The sequence below is a fragment of the Galleria mellonella genome, unplaced genomic scaffold (genome assembly GCF_026898425.1).
Source record: "Galleria mellonella isolate WM207_F2 unplaced genomic scaffold, CSIRO_AGI_GalMel_v1 utg40, whole genome shotgun sequence".
NCBI lineage: Eukaryota > Metazoa > Arthropoda > Insecta > Lepidoptera > Pyralidae > Galleria > Galleria mellonella.
Window position 1 is genome coordinate 1054782 of NW_026442094.1, and position 17428 is coordinate 1072209.

At 31.7% G+C, this 17428-nt stretch overlaps 1 protein-coding gene across 1 annotated transcript in view; it reads right to left on the reverse strand.

Moving 5' to 3' along the window:
- Positions 1-14180, reverse strand: part of LOC113520402 (spondin-2-like) — a 103219-nt gene extending 89039 nt beyond the window's left edge. The window contains exon 1 of the mRNA XM_052898149.1: positions 13853-14180. Coding sequence (XP_052754109.1) covers positions 13853-13926 — 74 coding nt within the window. The 5' untranslated portion in view covers positions 13927-14180. The remainder of the gene's footprint in view (positions 1-13852) is intronic.
- Positions 14181-17428: the final 3248 nt, after the last annotated feature.

The following is a 17428-nucleotide window of genomic DNA, read 5'->3' on the forward strand; positions in this document are numbered from 1 at the left end:
TTAATTTAGTACAATACAAAATAAATTATATCGTACCACGTAATATCAAATGACAGATTAATAACGCCGTAGTTCATTGTAAACTCAGATATTATCTGTGGCTAATGTTTATTACATTCTGTATCAATGTTTGCAATAGAGAACGCCACCATCTCTACTGCAAACAATAATTATAATTTATGTGATTCTATCGTACAATTTTAAAAGATTTATAAGATTTTTACTAATGACTTCGTCATCGTAATCAAAATAAAAAGTTTTTTTTTTTATACAACTTAGAATGGCAAACAAGCTGACGGCCCACCTGATGGAAAGTTGTAACCGTCGCCTATAGACATAAGCAGTACAATGGACAAAACAGATTATACTGTTTCACCCATGATACCCCCCATGCATTGCCATTCCTGAGGACTCAGATGTTATTCCTCTGTACCCTGTAAATTCACACCATATCCCACCCTTCAAACCGAAACACAGCCATGCAAACACAATTACTTCACGGTAGAAGAAACATGAATGAAACAGAGGTACCCAAGCAATCGACTTTTGTACAAAGTCTCCCTTTGGTGACTTTCGTCTACTCGTTTCGACTAGTCGTGAAGTATCTTAAGTTCACCATCATCCTAAATACTACGTAAATGCCAAGTTTAATGATGATTGATTCAGCCATTTAGGTGCTAAAAACAAACTCACTTTTACGTTTAGATTATTATTAGCTTTTACACGTGACTTCGTCTGCGTGATCCGGATAAAAAGTTGATTTAAATCTGCATCATAAACATTTAAACCTGACATAAAACTAACTAAATATTTGCAAAAACATCACAGCCATTCTAACTCGAAATGATATAAGGATTTTAACAATATGCCATACATTCAAATCGATTTAGGCATTTAGAAGTTATTGTGGAATAAAGAATCTCACACACATACATACACACATAAAATCTGAAAACATTCCTCAATTTTTTTAAACAGCCGTGTAATTGCCTTAAAAAATTATATGGGTATATTCTTACTTCACATACCAATTTCGTCAAAATTTAAGCCGATTTTTTGGTAAAATAAAATCATAAATTGTATATTCTAAATTAATTAATTTAAATTCTAAATTGTTACCAAAGTTAAATTAAATAAATCTAGAATAATTAAGAAGTTGATACAACAATAGAAAATAATTTACAGTCAACGCAAAACAAAAGGCTTTTTCGCTTGCTCATTATTCGAGACGGGCTCGATTACGACTATGTTATTTGATATTTTCAAGCGATTTGGCCTACAAACGCAACAATAATATTTTTTAACATCACAAAAAGGTACAAAGGAACTGAAATGGACAAATAAATAAATGTAGGTAAGTAAATAAACATAAAAACGACAATAACATTCTATAACTGGTACACATAATAATATTATAACTAGACGAGAAAAAATAATGTAAGGGATCTTAATAATATCAATAGAAGTCAGAATAATAATTAATTAAGATTTTTTATCTGCCGGCCAGTTTGTTTATATATTTGCTTTAATATCACGCAAAAACTGTTAAATTTAACATTAAATTGTTTACAATATATATATAATATATAATAGTTTCCGGTTCAAGTTAAAAAAAGAATCAACCTGCAGTTCTACTTTTGAATCTAAATTCTGTAACGAATTCAATTCAAACTATTTATTGCCAGTAACAATTTTGTGCTGTACTCTTGAAATGCTACAATTGCGAGGTATATTAAAATTTGAATCGCATTTACATTCACATTTACACAAGTTACACTAATACACATCTGTCTAAGTAACAATAATATATTACTATATAAATCAATTACAACATTTAAACAACTACATTTTAGTGCCTTTATTGATAACGCAATATGATACCAATATGTCGCTGGTGTTGCAATTCAAGAATGTAAAACATCACATTACTATATCTAACTATTGGAACCCATTTGAAAGTAACCTAGCTGATCTGGGCAATGTTTAATTTAATTATTTGCAAAACTGAAAAAAGATGTTTTGTCTTTATTTAAAAATATATCTAATCTAATTTTGTTCTATTTTTGACAGTCAATGCTTCATCTAAGATTCTCCCTTTAGAGAGATAGAGTCATGCCCTTCAGCGATATGATAATAGATTGACAATGATGATTCCAGGGTTATTAATAAAGATAAATTCATCTCTTGAACATTACCTAGAAAGCCATATGTCTAACAACTTTCCGGCGCATTTTTATAAAGTAACTCATATAAAATTGATACTTGTGTTTACATGAAAAGGTTGTTCTACATATTCACCCACTTTTCACTGTCGTGAGTGTACCTGGGTAACATATTACGTGGATCAAAAATCCCAAGTTACCTGTAAGTTGCAACAAAGTCTTAAAAGCAAAGTACGCGGTTGTTTAATGCAAACAGACTGGCTCTATCCGTCGCGTCGCGTATTCCTCGTTTTCAAACTTTTATTAGTATTGGAAAAGTTATATCGACTCGATTTTTTTATAAAACAACTTTTATTCGATATAAAGTTCAATGTTTACTGAATTGTTTATTTATATATGAAACGCATTTAAAGTTTTATGCATTTGTAATAAGATACGTAGTTTCTTTTTTCATACTTTGTGAATAAGTAAGTTGATATTAATATGCAAAAACAGAGATTTTGGTATTAACAAAATCAATTCACTTCAGCTATAAAATGACCACTGCTGAACATAAGCCATAAGGAGAGATTTGTCAATAGTTGCCAAGTTTGGCAGGCGGGTTGGCAACCGCAATTAGGCTTTTAGAGATGTTTTAAGAGAGGCACTGCTGTTCATCCCTCTACCACTTAATTCCTTTAGTCGCCTCTTATGACAGCCACAGGAAAGAAAGGGATTTCTAACTCTGGCGATTAAGATGAATCTATGCATACGATTCCATTATAAGTTTGACAATAAAAAATCACAAAACAAGAACTTTAATAATAATATAAACAAATATTATTAATATGTAAGTTTGTTCAGGTGTTTGGATTTTAATGAAATGTATGTAATATTGTTATACAGATGTTGGTGGCTTAAGACCGTTCCTTATGGCAGTATATAAGGGAGACCTATGTACAGATTACGGCTGATTACAATTTAATATTGCTACGAACCTAAATTAACACAGGTTTTTTTATGCAACTTAGAATAGCAAACAAGCTAATTTGCATAAAAAGCTAAGGGCCCACCTGATGGAAAGTGGTAACCTTCGCCTATAGACATGAGCAGTACCATGGACATAACAGAGTATAATGTTTTACGCATGAGATTCTATTCCATTCCTGAGAACTCTGGTGTTATTCCCCTATACCCTGTAAATTCACTGTCATATCCCACCCTTCGAACCGAAATACAGGCATGCAAACATAACTGCTTTGCGATAGAAACACGAATGGGACAGAGATGCTCAAGCAAACAACTTTTGTACAAAGTCTCCTTCTGATGTTAATTTTTATCTTAATGTACGCAGATAAAACCATGAGAGTGTATAAATAAAAATAATATAATCGACTTATTTATGAACACAGTTTGAGAAAAAAATAATTCTATACTTAATAGAATGAAATGTCATAAGACGAATACGTAACAATCCAAGAATCCACCAGGCCAATAGCGTCCAAAATGTATTACAATTCATTCTTATGTAACTACCCTTATTTGGACTAGTCGCTATACAGGGTGCTTGTTAGTTGTTATTTATAGCTCCTTATTACAGTGTAAGCGGCACTCACGGTATAATACAGAAAATTACGTACATATGTTAATTTGATAAAAGCTATATACTCGTGTACAGGCCATATATTACATTACTATAGCTATATATTTGTTGAAGTATGAATTAATTATACAATACTTCATTGCCGTTTCCCTCAAAAGATTACAATAGTAAACTTATTATAGATACAAACAATTACAAGAAATAGTCACATGAGAAAACAATCTATAATACCTTATCGTTAAAAGTGATCTCTTCCAGGCAATCTTTGGATGGAGAGGAGTAATTATAAATAAACTATATTATTGTTTAATAAAATAAGCAAAGGGAAGAGACCGCAGCCCACACAGGGGATTTGTTTTATCCCGGCGCAGTTTATGAATATAATGTAACATACTTAAACCTTCGCTTGATTCACATAGTCTACTGACCAACACCTACGTAGCAGGCCTACGTTTGCTACGTAGGCGACGTAGCATATCGATAGGTAACCACGTATACATAGTACGTTATATATAGTGAGAATGACAGATGTGGAATATTACGAAACATACAATTCAAAAAAATATTCGGTTATAAAAATATATCATGATTATTGCAGTGGATAAAGAAAGATGATATGGCCAGAATGAGAGTGAAGTGGAAAAAAAAGAAATGTAAATGGAAGTGAAAGTGCGGAAATGACTGTGAACAGAGAAGAATAGAAGAGAAAAATATATTACGTCGATCACAAATAATAATTTGTGGTAAGGGTAGGAAGATGACGATAATCACAGTTGTTAATCAATATATTTGTTTTACAGTGAAACTATGAGAATATTAGTTGCATAATTGGTATACTTTGGTGAAGCACCAGTAAAGGTTTTTTTTTATACAACTTAGAATGGCAAACAAGCTGACGGTCCACCTGATGGAAAATGGTAACCGTCGCCTATAGACATGAGCAGTACCATGGACATAACAGAGTATACTGTTTCGCCCATGATATCCCCCATGCGTTGCATTCCTAAGGACTCAGGTGTTATTCCTCTGTACCCTATAAATTCACACCATATCCCACCCTTCAAACCGAAACACAGCCATGCAAACACAACTGCTTCACGATTGAAACACGACAATTCGGGACAATTGGGACAGAGGTACTCAAGCAATCGACTTATGTAAAAAGTCTCCCTCTGGTAAGGTTGATAGGTTAAGATGATTAACGTCAAGGCAGTTGACTCATCGTGACGTATTCACTAGGAAATAAGCATGATGATTTCCAATGGCGGCCCTTAGTCCCCAACAATCCCTTTCCCCCAACCAAATATTAGCTGTCACCGTTGTCATACTACAACGCACAGAATATAGGCTTAGACTTAACAGGCTTTACGAAAATAAGATTTATTACAGTAGATAGAATCCTGCTCTTAGGAGTACGACCCAAGCGCAATAGTGAGACGGGGGCCATTAGGGGTCATTAAGGTAAGATAAGGGTAACGACATTTTATTGAAATCCGTCTAACTAATTAGGCTACATGTTACATACATATTTACATCCGAAAACATTGCATTCTTTTGTAAAAAATGGTCTATTGTTAAAACGCACACTTCAGAGACGACCTTGACAGTTATGGATGTGGTACGGTAATAAAAATAGTAGTTTAATAGTGTAAAATTATACAGAACTAGTTGCATCCTGCGACTTTACTCGCGTTTTTCATTTATTAATAAAATAATACTCAGTATGTAAAATATTCTTATAACAAACATCCACCCATCCTTACAAACTTTTGTTTTTAGAATATTAATAGCATTATTTATATATATATATATATATATGGACTTTCAAATATATCAAATAGTTTTTAGTTTGTCATATTTGTATGTAATAATTATATAATCGTATTTTATTATATAAACAAAAGTATCGCCAAACACACACACATACACTTTTCTTAAAATATTGAGAATATCTTTTTGAAATATTTTAAAAACATAGTGTTTTGAAATCCTTTAAAAACATAGTGTTTTCAACTGACCTAAAAAACCAGGATGTTCTCAATTCGATGTTTTTTTTTTAATATTTGTTACCTTATAATCTCGTCAATAATAAACTGATTTGGAAAATTCTTTTTTTAGCTAAATATACTACACTTATAGACTAGTCTCAAAGACTTTTTTTAAATCGATTTAGTACTTTTTAAATTAAAATAACCAGTTTTGCCACAATTGAAGTCGGATTTTTTATCATCACAATCCTAAATTATTTTTAATTAACTAGCTATCCGAGCCGAATTCGCATGGATTTTCAAAAACATATATATTATATATAGAAAGCTACATCGTCAGCTAATAACATGTTATTCGTTAATAATGTAGCTTTTTTTATACGTGGAATAATTTTTAAAATCGATTGAGTAGTTTTTGATAACAAACCAACAAATATTCAAAACATTCCTCTTTATAATAGTACAGTTACAGATCAACTTTGTAAATTTGGATTAAATGGAAACTCAATTCATTTTGATATTGGTTCGAATTTCCCTCATCCGAATATACTGTTCGCTAATGAAATTTCTAGTCTTTACAATGTATTAGACTTTTTATACCTAAAAAGATCTAGGTAGTGATCCCTTTGTAATTTGTTTTTGTCGTGATGTGATTGTCTCACGTACACGAACAAATTGGTTCACAAGAAGACAAATTAAAATGTATTGGAAATATTTAGATTATAAAATACTAGTAATCAGGCGTATCTTCGTATGAGTAGAAAAAATATATAGGCTTTATTACTCACTGATAATGTAGCTTCCTATAGGTGAAAGAATTTTAAAAATCTATTAAGTAGTTTTTAAGTTTATCTATTACAAACAAACAAATCTTTCATCTTTATAATATTATAACGGATAATAAGTATTTTGAAAATGAAGTGAAACAGACCTTGTTACATGCTGATAATGTGGCTTTCTATAAAATAAATGAGTTTTTAAAATCAGGTATATATTATGATGCCTAGAATGTCAAACAAACAAGCTGACGACCCACTTCATAGATAACGGTAACCGTCTATAGACAAATTACGTATAAATATATGTATAATAATATTATATGTATATTTTAATTATCTTTATGAAAATTATATTTTTTTTATACAACTTAGAATGGCAAACAAGCTGACGGCCCACCGGCCGTCGCCTAATCTAATCATCAAAATCAGTGATGATGCTGCTTCAAAAGAGCTTTGTTCTTTTATGTTTTAAATTACAAAAGAGTGCATGTTTATATAGAAATATACAATGTACACGTACAAACATAGAAGCAGTGAGTAACAAAAGAAATTAATTTAAACTTAAGACCCAAACACGTGCTATACAAGATCGAATTGTCGCGAGTGGAAACCGAGATTTTCTGCAATTCAGCGCAAACTAGTTCATTTATTTTCCCAGTAATTAAATGTATCTACCTATATCTGTAGTATACAATTCTATATATGTAGAATATATAATTTACTATAATATACATATAAATGGATATTGATTTACCTGTTATTTGGAATTAATAAGTTCAGTTGCACCTACAAACTAATTTATATTAATATTTGTGTTAGAACTTGAGTGAGACCAGAGGGAGACTTTGTACAAAAGTCGATTGCTTGGGTACCTATATCCCATTCGTGTTTCAACCGTGAAGCAGTTGTGTTTGCATGGCTGTGTTCTGGTTTGAAGGGTGGGATATGGCGTGAATTTGCTGGGTACAGAGGAATAACACCTGAATCCTCAGGAATGGCAACGCATGGGGAGTATCATGGGCGAAACAGTATTTTCTGTTATGTCCATGATACTGCTCATGTCTATAGGCGACGGTTACAACTTTCCATCAGGTGGGCCGTTAGCTTGTTTGCCATTCTAAGTTGTATAAAAAAAGACAGTAATTTTGTAAATATTATCTAATACGAGTATAATATAAGAAGGAAACATAAAATGATTTGTCAAATTATTATAATACAGTGTAAGGTCCAACCCTAAGAAGAATCGCCCGTACAAAACATGTTTGGAAGGATTAAAAATGTGAAGATTTGTAAAAATAATTATTTTATCCGCATTCAAGCAGGTAGAGGAAAAGGATTATTGGTAATGGGCTTTTCTTCTTCTTTTCATTTAAGAGTTTCCTCCTGTCGGTGCAACTAATTCATGCATCTTCTTCCAGCGTGCTCTATCCCAGGCCATATCCTTGACCTCTCTATACGACATGACACCTAGTGTTTCTTTTATCTGCCCCATGTAGTTATTCCTCGATCTTCCTCTTTCTCTTTTGCCCTCCATATTTCCTTCTATTATGCTCTTTAAAAAATCGTCATGTCGTATAAGATGGCCCAGCATTTTGCCTCTTCTATTCTTTATTGTTTTAATAAATGTAATGGGCTTCTACTTGCACTGTATAATACACAATATACCCCATCAGGTCGATCTCCACACAATTCCTCTTAAAAACCGTCGTAGTTAATTCTTGTGAAATTCGTCACGGGGTAACTGACCTGATTTCATCCTCAGTTATCATCTATCTCTGGTGCCCCGTCAGCGTGTACCGATAACGCAGGCAGGGTTACCATGACATTATCATCCATAAAAAAATAAATTCACGCAGGCCAATCCCTAGGGAATTTATATTATAGTATCTCTAATATTATATTTGGAGATAAGTACCTACTTTAGAAAATATTAATACTCATTCTTATATTATAAACAGCCAGACAAAAGAAGTTGCTCTTTATACTTGAGAATATTGTCATTTTTTTAAATTTATTGTCCTAAAGGACAATACTGTCTCCTGTATTATATCGCTTTAGAACTGTCTTGCTCACAAGGTCTACGTCCTACAAAGCTATGAGTAAAATATTGTTAAGTACTTTTAAAGTACCAATAGTTATTTATTTATATAAAGTAAACCTGATAAAGCTATCTCTGTATGTACATGAATTAGGGTATAATTTTCTTTATCGTTTTTTCTATTTTAACTTAGACACTATTACTATTCAATTTAATTTAAAATTAATAGCGTTAAATGGCCTTTTTTATAGTGGGTTAAAAAATTCATAATAAGAAAAAAAAAGAAATAAAAAAATATATATCATACCAATTTCAACTGTTCTACATTAACCATTCGATTTTGATTTAATAATTAGAATGCTTAATATTTATTTATACTTTATTATACTCGTATACACTAATAATATAATATTAATATTATTTTTATATCGATAAAGAAAAATATTATTTTTCTTCTTGATGTATAATGTGAACTATCTGTGTAACTACATATGTTTGTATGCCGTACAGGCTAAACATGTCGAACATTATTATATTGTCAACATCTGCATGTATTTATACGCATGTTTTACAAATAAATAAATCTTGAATCTTGACTCTTAAATCTTGAATTTTTATTTAGAAGAAGAATAATCCCGGGAAAGAGGTTAGTTATACTGAAGAGAGAATGTTTAAATAGTCGTTTTGTTGACCTGGTGTAAAAGGACAGAATTTCACCGGATATTCCGGAGGGCTGACGCGGAATTGATGTTGAATGATGATAATGTTTTCTGAACACGTCTCAGGGAAGTATAATTGATATCGCTAGCGGGGATTTAAGGTCTTTTTCTGGGGCTAATAATAGACGCCGCTGGAAAGTAGTATCGCGATATACAGAGTGGAAAAATAGGCGGGCGGTTTAGGAAAGTTACCTTAAATAATAAGCTATTTTGTTCAAAGGAAAAATAACGCAGTGTTTGAAAATAAATAAAATTTTATTCAAAAAATATATATACCATGTTATTAATATTATTATAGTCTAACTTTACTTTTTATTTATTTACTTAACTACAACATCACTCCAGGTTCCTAAAAGGGTAAGCAGGCATAACCAAATACCAAAGCATTAACTTAATTTTACATAACATTATTTTTTGGCTCTTCCTTTATGTATTACGTATTATATTATATATAATTATGTATTATATATATTACGCTTGACAATGTTGGTTTTTTTTTATTTTCCTTGGATTCCTTTATTATTCTGTTTTTTTTTTTGTTTTTAATTATTGTACTTTATCTCTATAAGGTAATGAATTTAAAAAAATATATAACGTAAGGCACCTATCATTTTTTTCAATTCTATACCATAATCCATTATTAAAAAAACAATGTTCATGCATATGTATATCGACAGACACCAATTTGACGCATTAAGGGGTTCTTACTTGTTTATTGCATGGGAGAGATAAAAAAAGGCTGAGATAAAGCTGGTTATTCGAGAATACACAAATTAATTGAGCCTACAAGAGGAAACTTTTACTTAAATAAATAATATTTTTTTTTAATTATGATTTAAATAAATATTAATTCGTTTATCATAGTACTCGTATGTAATAGTTGAAAATATTTTTTAACGTTAACCTGGTGTATTTTAAAATTCTCAGATACAGGTCTGAGAAACTTGAAATATATCAGGTTGAAAGATTTTACCTTCCAACAGTCGATAGAAGGGATACGAACCCATATCTCCCTACTAAATCAATCCGTTTTCAATTACAATTTAGTACCCAGAGAATTTTTTGGAATAACTACTATCTATATTTAAATATTAGTCATTAGCTGATACTCACGGTTTTGCTTGCGTGAGACCAAATATAAAGTATCCTTACAAAACGTAAGGATATAACCGACACGTGTACCAAATTTCATATGAATCCGTTCAGCGTTTCATAAATATTTGATATATAATATATTAGGCAAATTAGAGATGAATGTACTTAGGTTATGGCTTTAAACGTTTGTTAGCTGGACCTCTATAATACATCCTATATTGTATCCTAGCTTGTACATCGATTGGTGTGATTGTGTAGTATTTATTATTAAAAATCAACAACATTCTATACCGTGTGGTCCCGACATAAAATGGGCCACCGCTTCTTCCCCGTGGGTGTTGTAAGAGGCGACTTAGAGAAGTTAAGGCCGAGGGATGGGCAGCAGCGTCTCTCTTAAATTATCACTAAAAGCCTAACTACGGTTGGTAATGTATTTGTATATGTGTAAATATATATATATATATATATTTATATATATTATATGTATCACATCTTCCATATTTAGAACTAACAAAATTTTCCATCATGCCTCCCACCAAATTGTTTATAATTACTCCTCTCCATCCAAAGGTTGCCTGGAAGAGATCGCTCTTAGCGATAAGGTCGCCCATTGTTTTCTCATTGTGATTATTTCTTGCATTTATTTATATTTATAATAAGTTTACTATTGTAATCTTTTGGAGGAAACAATAAAGAATATCTATCTATCTATCTCGCCTCTCAAGCGTGACAACTACTAACAAAACTAGGGAAAGACCTATGTTCAGCACTGGACAGATAATGGCTGATATGATAATGATGAATCAACAGCATACATCAAATATCCAAACATTACAAACTCTCATATTTAGATTTTTTTTAATGGATGAAAATGGTATGGTAACCCCGCCTTAGCTAACAGGATACGCTGCCGGAGCACCAGTGAAGGGTGATAGATGAGAATGAAAACAGGCCAGTTAGCCCATCATGATGAATTCATCAGGATACAATTAACCATGATAGTTTCCAAAGGGAACCGCGAGGAGGTCGACCTGGTTGGGTATATTGCTAGCAATGGGATTCCTAGTCTCCATTACTAACAATCCCTTTCCCCCCTATTTAGAATATTAGTAAGACGACAGAGCATTGAGTGACTGACCAGGGTGAATACAATAATCTTATCTACTTTTGTGTTTTCACTAATTAAGTCCTTAGAAGTATCCAACTGCATTATGAGAAATTACATACGTTATTGCGTCCCCACGTTCACCGCATTCCATCAGGTAGCCGTCAGTTTATTTGAAATTCCCGACGGTGTAAAATAAACTACCATGAGATTAAAACCGCAAACCCTTTTAGTGGTTGCGTTCACACATTTTGTAAGTTGTAAGTTATTTAATTATGTAGTAAAAGTCAATTAGAAACGACATTAGGTAGGGACTTTGTGGTGGATGCGAACCGCTGAATATTTAAAACTACTGCACCAAATTGGTTGCTGTTGCATTCCTGAAGTTCTAACTTAAAATCTGGCGTATGTTTCATCTTGATATACTATTCTAAAAGTGGTATATTTAATTGGTTTTCTTACCTACATATGAAATTTACGTGTATCGTACACGTGGTAGGCAAAAAGCTAATACATATATAATATATTGTATATATATATATATATATATATATATATATATATATATATATATATATATATATATATATATATATATATATATATATATATATATATATATATATATATATAAAACTATTTAAAGTTTTCTAAATATACGAAGTTGTAAATGATGGTATGATATCACCATTTCAACTTACTACTATTGCTATTGCTAGAACTTGTGCTACTGATATGCGGGAGGGTGGCGCCCTCTGACATAAAGAGTTTCACAGCGACAATACCGGTGTATAAACTAAGGCCTTTAGAGGCCTCAGTTTATAATTTAGAAGATGACTTTACGTACCTTTGATTCATGACCATCTGAGGAATGACGAGTTTTAAGTATCAATAATGAGATTAGCAAAGATTTCGATATCAAACCGATGAATGTCCGTCGATTTGTCTGAGTAAGGAATAAAATAAATTTCTTATTCGTTACTCGTTCATCTTTTTTTTTTTTTAATATTTTGTACTCGTTTATTTTCATGTCTCCTAAGATTAATATACTCTCTCTGGAATTAATGTGATTGCGAATAAACATGGCGTATGCCGACGTTCAAGCACCAAGCATCAGGCTAAAATGTGAAACATGCGCGCACTACATTAGTTACTGAGATCGGCCATCACTCACCGGCTGTGACGATATATCACACATGTTTTTCTAGAACGTTCTCCTTTATATATGCAATAAAATTGTAACAAAGTGTGTTTAGAAAACTATTTAGAAAATCCGAAGCATGTTGGATGAAAATACCGAGGGTTCAGTATTTAAAATACTGGTAACAAATCTCGACTTCAGTTGTGCCAAAACACCCCTAAATGGCGCCACATTCATGTCTATTTTAAAAAAACTAATCTTATTGTCTCTCAAATTTCTCTCATTTATGTAATTATTTCTCCATTTAAAAAGAAAATGATGAAGGTATATTATGTTAATTCATTTCAGACCAATAGTTAAATACCACTGATGTTTAATATTTCATTCTTATTTAGGTTTGCTGGAAGAAACTCTTATAGAATCAAGCTGGCCTCTTTATGACGAAATCTCATTAATAATTTTGGGTAATCATTAAATTTTAACTTTTATAAATTTGTAAAATCAAATCCTGCGAAGTCTTATAAAGATTGTAGCTGAACAAAAAACCGTTTCGACCATTTAGCTACGGATCCCTAAAAATAAGAAAGGTGACATATGTTCTGATCATAAAATATTTTAGACACTTCAAGCACTCGTGTGCTTTTAGTATACAATATACCTGTAGTAAAAGTAAAACTACACCACAGTATGTGCAACGAATTTAAAATTTTCAATGCAACCACGGAACTATATTCATTATTTAACGCGACTTCCTTAAGAAGAATTTTATCAATCCTTCTGAACATTTTTCGACTACATTACTCGATTACGTCACCAATTCTGATCCGATTTTCACAATTAGATATTTATAATTGATGACATTTGAACCTTATATAAATTTATGTAGGACCAACACGATAGTGTTAGGTTTTCCTCCTTTTTGCTTAGCAAAATATACTTTTCTTTTAATATTCGTAACAAATATATATATAGGAACGTACACACTTTTATTTATTTTTGTAATTACCTTTATCATAAAAGTATCTATTAAATACTTGAATTTTTTGTTTATTTTTTCTACATTAAGTATCTCAATCTGACAGTCTACATAGAAATAACAACAGTCTCTTATGGATAAAATAATTATCGCGAAACATACTAGACTACCTATCATATGTTTGCTCGTGAGTTTAGTATATATAGGAAAACGTGATAAAAATACTTTTGGTATATAAAAATCATATATTACACTAAAAATACATACGATATTGGTTTATCATAGCAATGAGCACCAGCGATCCCACTGTTAGCAACCAGGATTACAGTTTCATATGCCATTGCAATTAATTCTTGATGAATCGACACGACTGGCCAGCTGAGTTGACTTCATCCTCATCTACTATGCTTCACTGATTCTCCGTCACTTAATCAATAGCACATTACACATAACAATACACATAATTATTAAAAAAATAAATATAATTAAATCACTTTTTAAATAGCAAATAATCCAACAAAATACATTTTAACAACATGGTATTATAACAATATGATGGCGACCGGAATCGAACACAGACCGCCATCCGTAACGTATTGTGGAACGCGACACAAACAATAAACGGTAAAGTATGAGACGATTTGCGATAGGGCTGCTGCAATCAATATTTTATATTCAAAATTTATCTTTATACTACATAGAATTTTTTTTATCTATAGTTTATTTCAATTTATAATAATGAGTTCCCACTAACGTTCCACTATTAAGCATGGGTCTCTCCCTGGATCACTCATTTGTAAACTCATTTACAAAACCTGTCATGCACTTTTATGTATTTGTTACACTTATAGTGATTAATTAGCTATTGTACGTAAATAATAGTCATTATATAAAACGATTAAATTGTCTAGATAATGTTAATTAACTAGAAGTTATTGTCTACAATATCGCATTTGTACGTTTTCTTACCTGTGTCATATTTGTATGTATTATTAGTACAACAAGATATAAGTAAAGTAAGTAAATAAATATATAATTGTATTTTATTTTATACTACTTAAAACAAAAGCATCGCCACACACACACACATACTATATATATATATATATATATATATATATATATATATATATATATATATATATATATATATATATATATATATATATAATTTTCGAAAACAACTAGGCAATTTTCGATATTTCTGATTGATTATTTAAAAAGTGCTCTAATATGGTCTCTATTTATAAACATATCTATATCTAATCTAGAAAAATAATTACGAAGACGTACTGTTCATTAGGTATCAGATCGTCTGTCATTATTTTTTACTATTAGAATCGCATAAAAAACCATCTTTTTTATCTTATTGAAATCCTTTCAAGATATTAAAACATTTTTATTTAGTTAGCTAATAATTGAAGTTAGTTGTTTCGTATAAAAAAAATATTTATAATGCATGTGACAACCCTACGAGTACGTTTTGTAAGAATAGAGGTGATATTTCCTCAAACTTGCCAGAACAAATACATCGAGATTAATAAATACAAAGACTAACATAAATCCAGTTTGGAGCGAACTTTCAACCGGAAATTGTTTTCGTGGTTGCGGATTTTCATCCGGCTACAGGAAATCTTATTCAAAATTCGATTTTAATCGTTAACTAGAACAAACTGAGATATGGTAGTGAAATTACAGGCTACGGAGGCACACCCTAGTGTTCGCACTTTAAACTGTGGCGCCAGTGGTACCTCATATAAGGTACGATGGGCGTCACAGTATATATTATGATCATATCTGATAATTTGTGAATTGTGACCCTCAATCTCTATAATAATGGACGCGATTCCCAGATTGAAAAACAACCCACTAATACGTACTATAAACAGGGTCAGAATCAAGGTGATTGCCATTCTAAATTGCATACGGTCCACCGAATGTAAAGTGGTAACCGTCGCCTATAGACATAAACAATACCATGAATATAACAGAGTTTACTGTGTCACTCATGGTATCCCCTATGCATTTCCATACCTGCCAACTAAAGTGCTATGCCTCTGTACCTTGTAATTTCACTGTCATATCCCACCCTTCAAACCGAAACACTGTCATGCAAACACAACTGCTTCACGGCAGAAATACGAATGGAACAGAGGTATCCAAACAAACGACTTTTGTACAAAGTCCCCTTTTTGTAAAAATACTACATATACACGATTGCTATAACCACTACATATTCTGCTGAATGTTTAAGCACTTAGTGTTACGAATTAGAAGATTAGCATCACATTAGCATGACCCAACAAAATGTAGCGTGAAGCTGGTTAATTCTATTAATAGAACATATATATATATATATATATATATATATATATATATATATATATATATATATATATATATATATATATATATATATATATATTTATACTTAGAATGACAAACAAGCTGACGGCCCACCTGATGAAAAGTGGTAACCATCGCCTATAGACATGTGCAGTACCATGGACATAACAGAGTATACTGTTTCGCCCATGATACCCTCCATGCGTTGCCATTCCTGAGGACTCAGGTGTTATTCCTCTGTACCCAGTAAATTCAAGCTATATCTCACCCTTCAAACCGAAACACAGGCATGCAAACACAAATGCTTCACGGTTGAAACACGAATGAGACAGAGGTACCCAAGCAATCGACTTTTGTACAAAGTCTCCCTCTGGTTTAAATTATTAACATAAAAACATACCGTTACAAACTAAAATAAAATGAAATAGTAATCGTATGTATATAATAGAATAAAAGTAGAACAAGGTAGATATACTACCTATAGTTAATTAGATCTTGTACGAGGCATTAATTTATTTGCTTCATCATCATCATCATCTCAGCCATTATCTGTGCACTGCTGAACATAGGCCTCCCCGTAAACTGCTATAAGAAATGGTCCTGAGCCACTTGCATCCACTAACTCCTGCAATGCATTTGAGTTCATCACTCTACTTTTCAACCTTTTTTCCCTATCGGTTGTCGATTTTTCGAGCTATCTCCTCAATTCGGATTCTGTTTAATTATGTTCAATTATATATCTGATATATAAAATTCTCGTGTCACGGTGTTTGTTACCAAACTCCTCCGAAACGGCATAACCGATTTTTATTAAATTTTGTGTGCATATTGGGTAGGTCTGAGAAATTAATTTTACTAGGATAAATTTTCATGTATATGGTAAAACAACGTTTGCCGAGTCAGCTAGTATTTAATATAATTATACTTACCCAAAGTATAAAAAATGGCTCCTTTTTAGCATTATGAATAATTAATGTTATACTACAGTGTAAAGACCTTGTACCTGTTACTATTGCAATGTGTAATTATAACGATTATGTGATTACATTGTGATAATTCAGAATAATCTAGCATTTATGACCAATTCATAACAACAATATGTCTTTGGCCGGTTAGAAAAGAGCCCATAATTTGATTAAATGCTCTGTTTAAATCTCTGAGTGTGCATATTATTATTATTTTTTTTGTATACCGATGGTTAAGCCACAATAATATGTTTAATTTTTACGAGCGCACCGATTACAGAATGCACGTCATTTAGCTGTCGCATAAACGACAATGTGACAAATCTCGTGAAACGCAACAATTGCGCCTCGCTATAATCACATACCTGCGGGGCTGATCACCCAAATGTATTCTCATTTAATAACTACACAGTTCGCCCCGGTTTTACACGGTTTTATTTTATATATTTATCCATTACAAACAAAGTCAAATTCCCTCTTTATAATATTAAATATATCAATTACACTGACTGCTTAGGTCACAATTTCGTTT